This window comes from Daphnia pulicaria, chromosome 4 (assembly GCF_021234035.1).
Source record: "Daphnia pulicaria isolate SC F1-1A chromosome 4, SC_F0-13Bv2, whole genome shotgun sequence".
Taxonomy (NCBI): domain Eukaryota; kingdom Metazoa; phylum Arthropoda; class Branchiopoda; order Diplostraca; family Daphniidae; genus Daphnia; species Daphnia pulicaria.
In genome coordinates, this window is record NC_060916.1 from 3,407,977 (window position 1) to 3,425,487 (window position 17,511).

Consider the following 17,511-nt stretch of genomic DNA (forward strand, 5'->3'; position numbering starts at 1 on the left):
TGTGTAAAACATAAAAAAGGCGAGAAAAAATCATTTTTATTTCTCCCTTCCTTTGATTCGTCCTTGACGATTTTTCGTGATAACCTATTCATTTGATTTGTTGAAATTTTACTTTTTATAAATTCTAACCACGTAGCCTAATTTATAGCCATCCATTTCGTTCCACTATTAAGCATCTGTATAGAAGTCCATCCCCATCCAGAAGTCTTTCACATATATAACATTGACGCAACTAGTTCATGGCGTATAGCGCTGGAACGGGCTTTATGTGTCGTTCAAATCCAGGAATGCCGACAATTTTACAGAGTCAATACCAGAATTGGTTTGAAATTTTGAAAATTTTGAATTCCTAGTAGAACACAGTCCAAGAAGAACGAAAATGCCCATCATGTGAATCATTAAACAGTGAAATCTACAGCCATATTATTTTCTATCAAACAAAACGTATAAACATTGTGATCGCTTGTTCTAGCATAAAAATTAGGAAACTATATTTAATTGGTAACGCAATAGAGCAGAAATATTTCCCAAGACAATATCCGCTGACGTTCGGCTGTTATTATAGGTTATTACTGTTGACTTTCCCCTCATGCTGTTCTACTTATTATTTTTCCTCTCCTTTTCACCTGCGTAAAATAATCATAATTGTTTCTCTAATCTCCATAAAATTGCGCAACCCATTCTCTATGACATTTCCTAGTTTTCTCAACACTTTTTCTCATCTTCGATTTTTTCCTCATTTTCCTGCGAGACCGCAAGCACACAGGAGAGGACGAACGAGAAAATTAACGGTCCATAAAATATGAGCATCAAATTAATTTTCATCACTTTTTGTCCTGAGTGCTCTACTTGAATTTAACAATTTTCTTATGCTATCTCATCCTTTCGTTTACTTTCTAATAACAATGAAGAAGACAAAAGGAAAGTAAATTAGAAACTTATTAAAAAGCCGCGTTGAAAACTAATAAATGCAAATAATGGAATGTGAAATCGAAACTGTGCTGGATGAGTGCGGATTGAACTAACGTAACCTTTATCATATACTGATTAAATACTACAGTCATTGTCTTTCATTGAATATAACGATAATTGTATTCATGAGGCAATTGGCATAATTGCAGAAAAAAACGGAAAACAGGATGGCTTTACATAAATTATGAATGTTCTTGCGAAGAATATTTATAGGGCTAATCGTCTGAGGAGTTAAACGGCATCGGTTGAAGTCTCTGGCTCGGCAATTGGTTCCGCAGCAACGGCAATCTCAGCCTCGGCAGCAACGGCTACTTCAGCAACAGGTTCAACAGCAACGACTTCCTCAATCTTTTCTGCGACTTTCTCTACAACTGGAGCGGGAGCATCAGTGGCGGCCTCGGTGGTAGTCGGGGCGGGATAACTTGGCTTAGGGTATGCCGGGCGAGGGTAGCTGGGATAAGAAGGCTTGGGGTATGAAGGATAAGCTGGAGTAGAATAAGAAGGATAGGCGGCCTTTGGAGCATAAGTTGGCTTGGGGTAGGATGGCTCAGGGTAGGAAGCCTTTGGGTAAGCTGGAGCGGGGTATGCGGGTTTGGGGTAGGCTGGGTATGCGGGCTTGTATTCGTCGTATTTGGCCTGGCCTTCGTATTTGACGTCGGCGACGTAACCATAGTCGTCCGCTTTGTAGGTGACGATCTGTCGTCGGCCGTCGGGGAGATTGACGTAATAGGTTCCAGTCACGACTTTGCCATCGCTGGTTTCCTTGTGTCCAAAGTCGTTGTAGCTTGGTCCATCCAAAACGGCCCAGTCAAATGAGTATGGCATGGGGGCCTAGAAAAGAGAAATTATTGCAGCATTTCAAAAATATTAATTATAAGATCGACTAAAGCTTTTTACATAATCGTAAGATTTTTCGTATGATGGATAAGCTGGTGCCGGATAGGCTGGTTTGGGGTAGTACGGCTTTTCAGCGGCAAGTGCAGCAACTGCCAAAGCGACGATAATGACGAACTATAGATTTAAATTAGAAAATTGAAACCCAATTTTTCGTTAATTTGTTGATCTTCTCTCTATAATTCTTAATGTTGAAAATATGAGATGGCATTAAAATGTACGAACTCACTTTCATGTTGGCTCAAGAATATTACTAGTGTCTGAGATTGTTCAGAGGATTGGATACACTGATGAATCTCAAGCTCGTCACTGCCTTTATTTATACTGGTTCTGTTGGCCATTCACAAAAAAAGGCGTGGTATTAGCAACACCTTACCATTCAAGTCCGAGAAATTCGACTAAAAGGGAGGAACTGGCAACTCATAAAAGAAAACAAAAAAAGGAAACTGCTGTACTATACCAACGCGCTGTATACAGCGCGCACCTGATTCAGCTAATGATAACAATCATCTAGTGTTAAAAAGAAAAAAAATCATTAAATTCTTTACTACCATACAGCTTATCCGCGTTTATTTTTACTCTGCTCTTGCCAATTCCGATTTAATTCCGACTTATTATTCTGTTCAATTCAAAATTCCCAATAAACAAAATCTTATGTAGCTACATAGCTAGTCCTTCATAAGATAGGTGATGTAGAACCAGAGCTCCGAATAATCGTAAAGTGAAAGATTGTATACGAATCCTTTGAGCAACTTTGAAAGTGAAACATCGTCTACAGCACAATGCATTTGATATACCGCTTTGATGAACAATAATGCGAAGGCCGAGATATCTGAAGAGATGCATTTTTTGATGCTGTTGCTGCTTCACAGCGCGCAGCCAAGGATGTAAAAAGCCTAGGTATAGCCTACATATCTCACAATATCGTAACAAATCAAACAACCCCAAAATATGACCAATCGCTATCTTATTTTCTCACTGAATCAGCAAAATTCCGACTTTTTAGTTGTTAGGATCGCACAGACATATGTTTTTGATATACTCTGGTACGCTCTGGTATGAAGTGTGAAATGGGCAATTCCTATGCGCCAATGCATTGCACAAGTGAGAGCGGACCAAATCATCGGAGTATATACCTAGACGAGAGTGAAGTCCGTTCGAGTAGACAAGGCCACAGCAATGACGCAAATCTACGTCTTGTCCAACAGAGTTATAGGACTTGATGGGATCTCTAAAGAAATCAACTAGGCCACCCAGCAGTGGAAGTTGTGAGTGCCTTTCATAATGTATCAGCGGTTACCCTACATAATTTTACGGTCTCTTTAACTTGATAAACATTTCTACCGAAGTAACAGCAAGAGTAACAGACGTTGACATCGTCACTCGCATGACCTAAAAGCTCCCGAAAGCACGTTTGGTTTTTCCCCAATGGTGTATAGTGTTTTACGTTGCCATTGATTTCAGCCTCACGACTCGACCTAAAAGCAAACGAACTCGACTGTGCTCCAGCAATAACTATTGACAATCATCACTTCCAGCCTGCTTCCAGCAATAATAAAAAATAATAATTGAAAGTGCGGTATTCGCTAATTGAAAACCTTGAGATTGTCAAAGATACAAATGCCTGCATCTGAACTGATCAGGTGAGCAGCATGGCCGTGAGATTATTTCGCACCAGCTTGAATTTAAAGAGAATCCGAAAATCTCTACCGCTTCCAGCGATAGACGATTTGTGATTATCAATGGACAATAGTCATGTGCTGGACAACCCTGAAACGCCACACCAGCCAGCAATGTATTGGCTCGAAAATTCGCACGCATCTTGGCACAAATACCGAAGGTGTTCCAAGTACAAACGTTGTTAATGTTGTTGTTACCGGGTCCAATAGAATATATAGCAAGGCTTTCCCAAAAGTGAAAATTCGGCCATCCGATGAATAATAGTCGTCCGCGCTCCTATTCTTTTTTTAAAAGCTTTCGGGTCTGTGGACAAAAGGGAGGATAGATAGGATATAGCCCCTCTTCTCGGCCGTCTAAAACCTGTGCCATCTACCGCTTGTTGCGACCAGCTTCGGGTGCCTTGCACAGCAGTACCTTATCAAAAGTAATTAAGCCGCAAACGCACAGCGAGTACTGCGCTAATGCGCAACAGGTGACGGCCCTACATAACAAAAAGGGCGTTCAGAAAATCAAATTGGTCTTTTTATTTTTTTTTTACTTTAAAGAGTCTCGGACACAGCCTTGAGACCGCGCGTATTCAAGACCCAGTTTTTCTCCCAAATTTTATTTTAAAGGAATTTTGACGATGCCACAAAAAAAAACTAGATTAAAAAACAAAACAGAAATGTGATATACGCAATTAGTTGGCTGTCTGTTGCGTCTGGCATATTAAAACACGATAATACATTTGGAAATAAAAAAGAACGGATAACGGATTTAGCTTCCTACCATTCACGGGTATAACGGCGCTGTAAAGAAAGTCGTGACGCAACAACATCCCCGCGCTTCTATATATTCTCTTAGAAATCGAGAGCGGTATACATCTTTTCGCTGCTGTATACTTTGTTGTATATAGACGACGTATATACAAGGAACAAAGAGTTCATCAGATACAACCAAATCAGTTGCGCTTGCGGTACAAACGGGTCCAAAGCACAGAGGCGGAATATTTGGAGTCTGTGTGGGAAGCGGGGAAAAGGGGATTTACAAATCCCTGCGATCCAGCAGCACGTCATCAGTTCAATCTATACAATCAAGAGAGAAAAGAGGGTGACGATCAAAGGAGACAGGTCGTTTGTTACGATTGCCCCGCAGAGAAGTTGTCGGTGCCCTCCGCCCAGGTCTGCCGTAATAATTTCACAGTCGGAGGTCGACCGAAAAATTTCGAAGCCTCAAATAACAACACGCGCAACGCATAAAATGTCAAATATACTGGTCATCACCGGACTTGACTGCTGCGTTTTCCGTCACTGTCACACCCCGTTGCGTGGAATTTCACATTCCAAATCTAATTGCCGAAAAGTGTTTTAATATTTCAAATTGAGAACCGCGCGAATTGTAACAGAAATCTAGAACACAAGGTGAAAATAAAGAGTAGGTTACGTACCTCGTTATACGACGCTAAGGTATCTACCCGTTTATGGAACTGGCGCTGTTGATTATCAACTCTTTTGCTCTCCTCCACCTTGCGGAATTACCATTTTGACTTTTTATTTTTTATTTCTTTCTACTTCTTCTCGACTTTATCTTCTCTCAGCAATGAGAAAAAGAGAAAACACTCTTTTGCTTTATTTATTTTGAGTGTGCGTGCTCTCCATTCGAAGGAATCAGCAACGGTCACGGCCAATTCAAGAAGTCAGATGATGAACTACTTTGTAGCGCTTTTCTCGCCAGAGATGGCCAGAACTGATTCGCAAGTTGAGCGTGTCAATAAAATAACGGGGAGATGAAAGGAGAGAGAATGCGGGATTCAATCTATAGAGATTTCGATCTCATTCAACAGGACGCGGGACTGACATCGATCGAGGCTTTCACTGGAGTACAGCACGAATGCCGCGTGGCCATCAAGCCAATAAATAGAAACCCCAACAGCCTCTCGCTCGCGTAGATCTGCAGGAATTATAGAGCGGATCATAATCGTTGCCGTCAAGTTTCACTCGTCCGCTTCTATAGTTCAGCATCGCCTATATACAAGCTAGGGCAATCAAGGCGAAGGCCATCGTCGTAAACAACCCACAAACCCGTTGGAGGGGGACAGTTAAGAGCGAATCGCCACGGATCACGAACCTCCGGCAGCGATCATTGCGAAGCGCGATCGGATCTATCGGCTGCAAAAAAAAAGATGGCGTTGAAATAGGACGGCATATATATCTATCTATAATATATGCGATGCGTTCCTTTTGTTTTGATAATAAAAAATAATATTCCGATTGTTTACGTTCTATAGAGGCTTGCAGCTAGAAGCCACTTGGCCAGATTGCTGCTGGCCGCCGGTTCTCTTTTTTTTTTTCACGACGTGTGGCCAGACACGCCCTAATGCCTCAGAGGAATTCTATACGGCCTTATGGCTGAGTTTCACGATGTCGTCCTTCTTTTCCCCACTAGCCCATAAACGGGCCATTAAACACCGAGGGAACAACAACAAAAGCGCAAAACGACTTTGAAGTCTCTTAGATTATTTTTTCTAGTGCTAAGGAGATTGAGTCCCTTTTGAAATTACACATGGCGAATATTCATGGGGTACTACATCGTAAAGCCCGGCTTGAATATATAAAGACAATAGATATTGGTCATACCGGGCAATCAAATCATATAAAAAAGCATGATTATACTATACAGTTTCAAATATGGAGAGTCTTTGCAATTGGGGATGTCACGGGGTGTGGTCGCAAGTGAAATTTTTTTCCCCTGAACAGCGCCGTCGCCATAAGCGGCGATGATGACGGCGAAAAGTCGCAATGACCAAACGCGAAACAATACGAAAACGGAAAACGCGCAAAAGAGAGAAAAGCGGAGTTCGTCTTTTTTTATCGAGCGTGTCATATCACGGCGCCGGAAGGCATCCCACCCGCGCACATATCCAGCGCTTTCCATGCGCGGCATTTGCAATAAGCCATGGCGGTTGCGTAATGCAACACAAACATCTTTCGACGGCAATATAATGTGTAGTAATGGGAAATAAAGAGCAGCGGAAATGAACAAGAAACACATTAAAGAAAAAAGGAAGAGCACGGAGAATTTTTTGTTTTTTGTTGTTTTGTTTTCCTCATCGGGGGAAAAGTCCGGGCGTGACGACGACCACAAAAGTGAACGCGTAACAGCACAATTGTTGTTTTGTTTTCCCCCTATGTTTCAATTTTTTCTTTTCAACATTGTTTTCCCACCGGGGTACACAATTAAAACACTAATTTGTTATCATCGACAATATTGTATCACCACACATCATATAGTCCCAGGGTGGAAACAAGTAGTAGGCCTATATAAGAGGGATAAGTCAACACGATAAAAGCACTAGTCTTTCTGATCAGCTCCTCCAACATCATCGTCATGCATCAGTCTAAGGTCTTTTATTGATACAAATTTTAACTAACGTAATTCATTTCTATAGCAAATAATTCGTTTCCATACAGGCCCAAAGAATTTCGTCCTTCATTTTATTGGTTGCCACTTTGATTGCGGCAGAAGAACAGCCTAACTACGCTCCCGAAGCATCCAAGCCGCCATACGAGGTTCAAATACAAACTTTTACCGTTTTTTAATCCGCCAATAAAAAAAACTTATAACCCGTGTGAATTTGAATTTTCAGGCAGCAACTCCAGCGATGCCCCACAGCTTTGCCTGGTCGGTGAAGGACGAAGCGACTAACAACGACTACTCGCATCAGCAAGAAAGCGATGGCAAGGTAACCAGCGGATCCTACCGTGTCGCCATGCCCGACGGCCGCACTCAGATAGTCACGTACCGAGCCGACGACAACGGATACGTTGCCCAAGTCAAGTACGAAGGCGAGGCCATCTCCAAATATCCGGAATACCGAACTTCATCTTCCTCGTACGATAATAACACGCCAAGTTACTCCGGCGTAGAAACAACCACGGCATCAATAATCCCGGCCCAAAAAGATTATAAAGACCTTGAACAAAATGCCCGTTACGAATGAATGAATAAGCGTCACCTTTTCCTAAACTTGCCCACTCATTGCTTGTAAAACTATTTGGCATATGTATTATAGACGAGGCTGGATTTCGAATAAATGTTTCGATGGCGTGACCGGCGCTTCGTTTGGCTTATTGAGATGTGTTTGCATATTATATACCGTTGTCCTTCAGACTTCAGCTTGAAGGCGTGCCACCCATCGTCTGTCGCTCCCGGCAGCCGCCAAATAATTCACGGCCAATTGTTGGCGGGGTTTCACTTTCTCTCTCTCTCTCGCCTCCTGCTACGGTTTTCTTTTGCATTAGCCACACACACACACCTAGAATGCGGCCTATTCATCGCTATCCAACAAGACAATTTTGTTCTCCGACGGATTTTTACATTAGTCAAGTAGTTTGACGAGCCTTGTTAACCATAATTGTCAAACGACGTGTTTTCTCATCCGCGGACACTGACAAAAAAGAAAGAAAGAAACAAATTATCTGCAAATTATTATTTCAGGAATTTCGAATGATTTCCACTCGTGCGCGTTGTGGTTATTCACCGGAAGAAAGTCAAAGTCAAAAAGGACTTTTCCCGAAGAGCGGTATCATGTAGCCCGTGGATATTATTTGCTTTCAGACACCGTCACATCGCTCGTTGTGTGCCTAGTTTTGCGTTACTTCACTTTCTGAGTCATGGTGACTTATAGCTCTCCGCCCAATAGCTATAGTACGTATGTCTATATTATACTAAAGGGAAAGGCTCTGTGTATTCTTTTGTGCGTGTGCATTATTTTCAATACGCGGGCTGACGAGCGCCGACTTGGAATGAATATGTCTCACTTTCAGCCGATCATTGAGTTCAGAAGCCAATACATGTATAAGAAAGCCTCTCGTCACGACTCACGCGCTGATTGAATCTCGAATGCTTTTTAGGGACATCATTTTTTAACGACTGCCAGTCAGTGGGACCGAATAAGGCGGTCGTCATCAGATAGATCCGAACCGATCGTATAAATAACCCATCATCATGCCTTTATTGGTTGATCTGGATTGTAATCTTTTATAGCCAACAAAACGAGCTCCTGGATGTATACTATAGGCTATATTTCGTCATCTCCGTTCTTTTCGATTCTTGCTTCATTTTTTGTTTCTGTTATTTTTACGGCGACCAGGGGAGTGTTGCCGTTTTTGGTCAACTCCTCCATAGCAGCAGTGCAGATGGCACAACAGCAGACAGACAGAGATAAACTCGATGCATAATGCACGAAACCGTTGCTGTGCAGATATATACTAGGCGTGGCCATCAATTTTTCGCCCAGATGGTATTTTCATGTTTTCTTTTCAAAAAAGCAACGGAGAACCCATAATATCAAATCTGGAACTGATTTTGTACATATAGCTAGCTACGTTATTGCAACAAATAAGCTTAGAAACGCAAGAATACAAACGAGTGGGTTTGTGCGCTGACGAGGAGAAGAATGCGTTCACGTTGTGACGTCACCTAATGTTCTTCTGAATTCTTTTTTTCTCCCTCTGTTTCTCTATATAGCGACGATCTATAATTCTTCTAGCGTTCGTATATACCATGTATATTAGCCTATATATTTTGGCTGACGGCCGGCCTTGGAAGACGCGCGTCCGTTCTGTTTTGTCCGACGCCCGTTATTAAATTGCTTTGGTTATTTTTTTTTTTGTTCTTTTTTGCCCTTGTTTGTTGTCTTTGACTGCCCTCCCCTCTGTGCCTTGGTGTTTTCCCCGGCGAAATTGTTGCCGACTCGCTCGCAAAACGAAAAAGAAATCCCGCGTGCAACAAAATGTTGAAGAACAATATAATCAAAGGTGGAAGGGGAAAACGCGCTCTATTATATGTATAACGTATAGGTCGCCGTGCTGTGTGGTATATAGTGGCGCTCGTCAACGTAATGCGAAGAATCCGGCCGGCGGCGCCGATGAAAGTTTCTTTTTTGTCTTCTTGTATTCGCACATCCTTTCGAAACTGTAAAAAAAAAAAAAAAAAAAAAAAACCGTGTGCTATTTTCTTTCTGGGAAATATATATCGTCTGCGGAACAAAAACAAACAGAGCTTTGCGTTTTGCCGGTTTAATACTTTTTCGACAATCTAAACGTCACGATTCTCTTTTGTTTTTTTTTTCCTCGTCAGGGAAATTATATATACCAAAAACGTATACAATGTCTCCCGGTAATGCATAAGGAAGCGCAAATGAGACGTGCCATATCCATTGGGACTGATGGATGAAAACGTTTCAACCATCATGTGGCCATTTTTTTCACAAAAGGAAATCACGAAACACCGGTCTGAATTGATCCACAAGAAACCGCAAATAGATTTCATTTTTTGTTTTGACAAGTTGAAATCGACCCGCGTTATTCTCTGTCATATTTTCCAATTAAATTTTGTAAAAAATAAAAAAAAGAACAAAAAAATGTCCAATTGAAAGAAGAAAGAAAAGAACTTTCCTCTTTTCAATTCCAACGTCCATTCACGACAGTAATTATTTGCCAAAAATAAAATGCAGCCAAACTATTTAAAAACCGGTAAAACCCCTTACTGTGTGAAAGGGAAAATCGCGCACTCATGTCACTGCCGGCTAGCGTCATCACGCATCTGCTGGCAGTTTCGTCATGATTTCGTCGAAGAAAAACAAAAATACATTTTTTGTTTTTTACGTCCGTGTTTACGTTCCGTTAACTCTCCTTGGCCATACCACAGCGGAGTTCTGTTTCCAGGTAATATTACGGACAGCGTGGTAATAGTATATAGATAAGCTAAATGTCGATGATGATTGCCTGCGTGCGTCAGAGCGCACGGAATTTCTTTCGCACAAATTTTGACAAAGTCTCCCCTCGGCTAAAATGAGTTCATTTTATTATTTTTTTCGTAATTTCAAACAAACATTTTTGTTGTTTTTTTGTTTTTTTTTAACAAGCGGACAAAATGTATACGTGAACGACGCAGAAGCCCGGAATTCACGTGGCAGTGGGAATCGGGTCAGTTACGTGACCGCCAGATTTTCACGCGGTTCAAAACGTCGTTGGCACTCTCGTTGCTGGTGTGAATAACGAAAAAGAGTCGCCTGACCTTGTGGGGCATCACAAAATCTCGGCAGGTATATATTTACCTGACTCAGTTGAACATGTTTAAAATGTTAACAGCTCGAAGTCACGAAAGCAGCACATCCGGTCGATAATAATCATCCAACTTATTCGTCGTCATCTCGCTTTGTTCGAGTTGGACTTTGTTAAGAGGATGAGTGTAATTGCAAACCAGTATATACAAATGTAGTACTGCGGTCTGTGTAACGCGCCTCCCAATAGCAGCACCAAGTTGGCGTGACCATTGCCGTCGTTGCGGAGAAGTCAGCCAGCCGTAGATTGCGTAACAGCAAGATGAGGGGGGTATTATTGCTCATTTAAATCTTGGGAAGCCAAGGGAAATTCATAATGATGTAAGCAAAACAAACGGGATAGGTACAGCAACAATTTAGTGCGGTTTCGCCCAGCTGCTTTGGGATTTTGCTTAACTAAAAGGTTGAAAATCGGTACCCATGTATAATTTTCAAATCCTTACACGGAGATATTTCTCTTTTGAAAAGAACCAGCCAGCAGACGGGGGAAATGTCGACCAAAACGGACGCTTGGTTATGCATGAAAAAATGTCAGTGATGATAAACTATGGGTGGCACTACGCTGTACTTATTACTGATCTTTCGCAGGAGGGGCGATGGTGTATCTCCGGTCTGTCGCGCAGTAGGTGGGCGGATCTGCCGAAGGCCAAAGTTGGAGGACAGAGTCAGTCCTCTTCATTCCCAGACGAAATGAAACTAAAAGTGTATTACCATGGCAACAGCTGCAGAGTATAACACCGCAGTAGTTCCCCTGTGCGTCGCACTTACCTGAGACCCGTAAGTAGAGCAACGGTTGGATGGGATAGAAGCCGTTGGTCGAGTAAACACACACAAACGGCCTCGATCAAAAAGTCGTAGTAGCAGCGCCGTGTTCTTTTTTATTATTATTCTTTTCCTTTTGGATGAGAGTGAGAAGCCTCACTATTAGGTATAATATACAAAGCTCTTGCTGAGAGGAGAAAAAAAAAGTGTAACATGTATTTTACATCCCCGAACAAGAAAAAAAAAGGCTGAGCAGGTGACCTACATTTTCCGTCCGCGCCCAACCGCCAACCTGCTGCCGATTACGTCACACATTAAATACTTATGTATAGCGTTATTTTTTTTTTTTTTTAAAGAAGAGATGCCTTCCAGCCCCTCCCCGATTCCACTCTCGCAGAGAGTCGGGTGGGCTGGAAGGCGCCGATGGTCCCGATGGTCCACACCTTGCCCGAAGGCCACGCGCCAATTTGAAATTCGAATTTCGTTCACCTCATTTTATTCCGTTTGTACGTCTTTCGCGCGTTGGCAGACGCATGTAGCGCATTATTTCGAAATAAAGAAAAACAATCAAAAGCATTTGATTTTTTTGTTTTTTTCTTGTTTAACGCGCGACGATGTTTCGCTGGATACATATCCTTTTCGTTTGGGCGCTTTCTCGTCAGCAATATCCTTTGTTCTTTCGAAACACAAACTGTTATATAGACAGCACGCTTTATTATTTCTCTTACTGTGCTGCTGTCACTCGAAGATTGTTGGGTGACAATAAACGGAGTCTCAAAATAAAACACAGGGCGCGCCTTCCTTTTCGTCGTTGTGTTTCATTGTTCGGTACAAATCATTTCAATAGCTCAGCACGCTCGAGCGGAAGAAAAGAAAAGATAGAGCGACAAGAAGGTTAACAACAATCATACGCCGTCGGCAGCCGGCTGTGAAGCGTAAACGTCGTTGCAGAGATGAGAAGCGGATAGATCGCCCACGGGCTAACTTCCATTATTCGACCAATTTTTTCAAGGTAGGCTGTGTATGTATATGAATGACGTAACTACTTTAGATGTCAATCGTGCGGTTTTGCGCGGTGCCAGACACGTAATAGCCAGTCTGTGTGTGTACACAATGCAGCTCTTGCTACATCGTCTACTACATTACGCAGGCTTGTTTGAGTTTGATATGAAACCTTGAAAATTGGAAAGATACCATTGAACGTGTGTAATACCGTTTGACGTTTCTTATTATTTGCGTGGGGGAAACATTGGGGGAAAAAAGGGGAGCACTATTATTATACTGTTCCGGAATCAATAGCCGGAACAGCGCTTGACCAAAACGTAATTTTGTTTGTTTCTCTTGATTCCCTTGACACCCAAATATGATTTATTGAGATGAATTCTTTTTTTTTCCACGTAGTAGTTAGGTGAAAAACAATTGCGCGTGCTCCGTCAACCATTAAATCCATGTCCTCTTATCAATCGTAATAACCATTATTATATTTGTTTATGACTTTATGTATCCTTTTTGAATCAAATGAAATCATGTTCGCCAGTTGCTGTATTTCGCCGATGGAAAACAGCTTTGAACGGATGTGAGAAAAGAATGGAGCTGCTCAGGCGCCAAATGGAAAGTGAAAGGAGTAAAAAAAAAGCTATTAGCCCATTAGAACTGCAGAGTTTCGATCTCGTAAACATCAATTCAAAATAAATAAATGAGAGGAATAATAACAATAAAAAAAAGTAAATTGGAGGAATAGCCCAAAAGACCTTTGATTCCTTACTCGGAGAAGGGGGGCATGCAGACTGCTGGTGTATTACGTACAAATTCGGCAAGATGACGAAGACCGTAACGAGAAGGCGAAGTGGGAGGAGGTCAAGATACTTACAGTATTCAGCGGGACTATAGTTGTACAACGGCACATCAGAAACACTGTACTAGGGGGAGGAGAAACAGAAAGGGAGAGTAGCACCACCCGCGGTATACGTAGTCTGCTGAGTTTACGAATTGGGTGGGTGTATATAGGCTAGGTAGTCCGAGACGAATCGGCGGGAGCCAAATCGAATATAGGGACCATTTTCTTTATATGTCTTTTTTTTAAGACCTTGTTTCTTTTTATGAGTTGCTATAGTTCCTCCCTAATCCGAATAATGCCACAGACTTGGGGGGAAAACGTTAACACCCCGCCCTTTTTTCTTTCTGGAACACGATGATCGAGTATAAATAAAGGACGATGGCGAACTTGAAATCCATCAGTGTGTTCGCATCTTTTGAACAATTGTAGACACAACAATCCTCTCTTTGCCACCATGAAAGTGAGATTATTTGAACCTACGATATTTTACTAACATTTTTTCTTAAGGTATTACGCCAATTTGGATTATAACTTTTTCTATTTTCGTTCCAGTTCCTCATCGTCGCCGCATTGGCAGTCGTCACTTTGGCTGCTGAAAGTCCCTATTACCCGAAACCGGCTTACAAGCCAGCATACCCCGCGCCTGCCTATCCGGCACCTTCCTATCCATCATCTTACGGAAAATCTTACGACTACGTAAGCATTCTCCAGTTTAAATTTTACAACATCACTCCATATTTTCTCTTAAATAACTGTATCGTCTTTTCGATAGGCCCCTATGCCATACTCGTTTGACTGGGCCGTTTTGGATGAACCAAGCTACAACGACTTTGGCCACAAGGAAACTAGCGATGGCAAAGTTGTGACTGGAACCTATTACGTCAATCTCCCCGACGGCCGACGACAGATCGTCACCTACAAAGCGGACGACTATGGTTACGTCGCCGACGTGAAATATGAAGGAGAAGCCAAATACCCCGAATACAAACCCGCCTACCCAGCCTACCCCAAGCCCGCATATCCCGCTCCAGCTTACCCAAAGGCTTCCTACCCTGAGCCATCCTACCCAAAGCCAGCTTACGCTCCAAAGCCCGCCTATCCTTCTTATTCTGCTCCAGCTTATCCTTCATACCCCAAGCCCTCTTATCCCAGCTACCCTCGCCCGGTGTACCCCAGCTACCCCAGGCCAAGCTACCCCGCACCAACCACCACCGAAGCTGCCACTGAAGCCCCCGCTCCAAAGGTTGAAGCTGCCGCTGAGCCCGTCGTCGCTGAGGCACCTGTTGTTGTTGCCGAACCTATTGCTAAGGCAGCCGCTGTTGCCGAACCAGAGGTTACAACTGATGTTGCAGTTTAAATCCTTCGTGGTTTAAAATCATTAGTGTTTGTCCAACATGTACGCATAATATTTATACGAAACCAATTTATATACTTAATCATGACAACTGCTCCATAAATAAAATTTACATTTTGTCATACGAAATCTAATCAGTGTCGATGTTATTTTCTAATCTGGTATGCGCAGTCGTTGTGGGTTTCTCTGGAATTCGCCAATTATAATATCTAGCGTAAAGATCAAGGGCAGTGGAGCCCATAAAATGATAACAGCTACCGACAGCCACACGAATTGATTCGAGAGAAAGTGAGAGTCTTGCCCTTTTCAGAAGTTGTTAGTTTTATAGATTTTTAGTCTACGATGTATACGTGGAGTTGAAACATAAATTAAACCTATACGTAAAAAAACATAATACCTTAAACCAACTGCACGATCGAATTATAATATCGCATGGCAACCAATCCCACCATAGACCGTACACTATATATACTACTATAGCTGTTGTGTAGATAGTTGTACCATGAATTTGTTCACAGCATTCTCAATGCCAAGCCGTTTTTTATGTGTCACTACTGTTTTTAATGAATCGATCGTCGTTTGGATAAGAAAACCATTACTGAACTCAACAGCTGGAACTAAAAACTGAAAACAAATCGGTGAACAAGAGGAGGTTCCCATAAAACAATTTATTGATAAAAAGATGCCGAATATTGCGCATGCATGACAACATTATTGACAAGTGATCTATAAACGCATTTCTTGTGGGCGAGCGTTGATGTTGATGGCGAAGGTTGAATTGGGCAGATGAAAGATGAATTGAGGTGAACTAATAAAATTCAAAAAGAAAGTGAACGGACGTAAAAGATAATGTGTCTAGTTTTACTACCCTCAGAAATAGAACTGGAAGTTTTGAAATTCAGATTCGTCCGGAGATATAGTATAGATTAATACACACGCTGCGCAGGATGCTGGATGATGGCAAGCGTAGTGCCCATCATCCTGCTGACAGCTCTGCATCTTGAAGGGGAAATAGAGGAGGTGAAGAAGAGGTGGAGAAGGTGGAGGTAGAAAAAAAGGTGAAGGACTGAAAGTAGATGAGAAACAGAAAGTGAGAGTTGCTAATAATTTGCTTAGCTTTACCGCGTATAGAAGCAAGAAGACCAAGTAAGGACGATACTACTTTGCTAGCACACGACATGCAGCAAATCTTTGCGCACTGGCCACTCCGCCCATTTTTCGAGCGCACCGAGCGAGTCGGAGTATAAATAGAGAACAAAACCGGTTAGGAATTCATCAGTGCGTTCACATCTGGACGATCGCGAGCACTAGCAATCCTCTTTTAGCCAACATGAAAGTGAGTTGCATTTCAAATTACGCCGTGGTTTTTCTTTGTAACATTTAAATAATAAGATAAACAGCAGGATTGGATTCAATAAATTCTTTCATTTCGTTCCAGTTCCTCATCTTCGCCGCTTTGGCAGTTGTCGCCCTGGCTTCTGACAAGCCTTACTACCCGAAAGCACCGTACTATCCAAAACCAGCTTACCCGTCTCCATCTTACTACCCGAAACCCGCTTATCCATCTTATTCCCCACCGGAGTACCCAAAGCCCGCTTACCCATCATACTCCGCACCGGAGTACCCGAAGCCCGCTTACCCATCATACTCCGCACCGGAATACCCGAAGCCAGCGTACCCAGCACCATATGCTAAATCTTATGACTACGTAAGTGAAATCGAAAGAATGCCTATTCTATTATTCTCAAATAAAATTCGATAAAATTGATGAAAAATATTTGAAAATTTCGATTGGTGGTTTTACAGCCTCCCATGCCCTACACTTTCGACTGGGCCGTTTTGGATGAACCAAGCTACAACGACTTTGGACACAAGGAAAGCAGCGATGGCAAAGTCGTTGATGGAATCTACTACGTCGTCTTGCCCGACAGCCGCAAACAAGTGGTCACCTACAAGGCTGACGATTACGGTTACGTTGCCGATGTAAAATACGAAGGAGAGGCCAAATACGACGAATACAAGCCCGCCTACAAGCCCGCCTACAAGCCCGCATACGCTCCTCCAGCCTACCCTAAAGCTGCTTACTCTCCTCCAGCTTACTCTAAAGCCTACCCTGAGCCATCTTACCCATCTTACCCCAAGCCCACTTATCCATCTTACCCTGCCCCAGCCTATCCTTCATACCCCAAACCATCTTACCCCAGCTATCCTCGTCCAGCATACCCCAGCTACCCTCGTCCAGCATATCCCAGCTATCCTAAGCCAAGCTATCCCGCTCCAACCACCACCGAAGCCGCCACTGTAGCTCCCGTTTCAGTAGCGAAGGTTGAAGAAGTTGTTGTTGCTGAGGTAGCACCTGTTGCTGCCGAACCGGATGTTGAAGTTGCTGCTGCCGAACCGGTTGTTGCTGCTGAGCCAGTCGTCGAGGAGGTTGAAATCGCTACCGAGGCCGCTGCTGCTGCTGTTGAAACAACCGCCGAACCAGAAGCTGCTACCACAGTTGCTTAATAAATCATCACATCAGAGCTTTATATCAACACAATATGATTCAGTCTTCGCCAACCGCATACCTTTATAACTTATATAAAGACAGTTAGTTTTACTAATTGTCGTTGATTATGCCAACCACCTCGTCTTGAATACAATCAAATTATCTAAATGAAATAGAAATACAGATATTAGACACATTTTAAAATAAAAAGACGTCCGAGTTTCTATTATAAATGATTGCAAATTGTATTAAACAAAAAACCTTTAGTTAAGTATAGTTCTAGATTAGATAAAGAAATTAAAAAGATTTAATCATATAAGGAATGTAGTCTAAGTTTCTCCGAAAAGAAGAAGAACATTTGAATGGCATTTTTCGCCAGCGGAAATAGTATAGCCCAAGACAAAGGCGCACGAGCC

General features: G+C 42.4%; 4 protein-coding genes across 4 annotated transcripts; 3 read left to right on the forward strand and 1 right to left on the reverse strand.

Annotated features, from left to right (window-relative positions):
* Positions 1 to 1,073: 1,073 nt before the first annotated feature.
* Positions 1,074 to 2,196, reverse strand: LOC124338140 (adhesive plaque matrix protein-like). Its single transcript, XM_046792214.1, has 3 exons — positions 2,096 to 2,196; positions 1,870 to 1,983; positions 1,074 to 1,803 (listed from the first exon to the last, which is right to left on the reverse strand). The coding sequence occupies exons 1-3, from the start codon at positions 2,099 to 2,101 to the stop codon at positions 1,204 to 1,206; spliced, it is 720 nt and encodes a 239-aa protein (XP_046648170.1). The 5' UTR covers positions 2,102 to 2,196; the 3' UTR covers positions 1,074 to 1,203.
* Positions 2,197 to 6,864: 4,668 nt separating this feature from the next.
* Positions 6,865 to 7,635, forward strand: LOC124335981 (cuticle protein 8-like). Its single transcript, XM_046789483.1, has 3 exons — positions 6,865 to 6,927; positions 6,996 to 7,094; positions 7,172 to 7,635. Exons 1-3 carry the CDS (start codon positions 6,913 to 6,915, stop codon positions 7,523 to 7,525), a joined length of 468 nt encoding a protein of 155 aa, XP_046645439.1. The 5' UTR covers positions 6,865 to 6,912; the 3' UTR covers positions 7,526 to 7,635.
* A 5,988-nt stretch (positions 7,636 to 13,623) lies between these two features.
* LOC124335980 (adhesive plaque matrix protein-like) lies at positions 13,624 to 14,733 on the forward strand. The gene is made up of 3 exons (XM_046789482.1): positions 13,624 to 13,710; positions 13,803 to 13,946; positions 14,023 to 14,733. The coding sequence occupies exons 1-3, from the start codon at positions 13,705 to 13,707 to the stop codon at positions 14,605 to 14,607; spliced, it is 735 nt and encodes a 244-aa protein (XP_046645438.1). The 5' UTR covers positions 13,624 to 13,704; the 3' UTR covers positions 14,608 to 14,733.
* Positions 14,734 to 15,862: 1,129 nt separating this feature from the next.
* On the forward strand, positions 15,863 to 17,305 carry LOC124338587 (adhesive plaque matrix protein-like). The gene is made up of 3 exons (XM_046792676.1): positions 15,863 to 15,940; positions 16,043 to 16,312; positions 16,411 to 17,305. Exons 1-3 carry the CDS (start codon positions 15,935 to 15,937, stop codon positions 17,110 to 17,112), a joined length of 978 nt encoding a protein of 325 aa, XP_046648632.1. The 5' UTR covers positions 15,863 to 15,934; the 3' UTR covers positions 17,113 to 17,305.
* Positions 17,306 to 17,511: the final 206 nt, after the last annotated feature.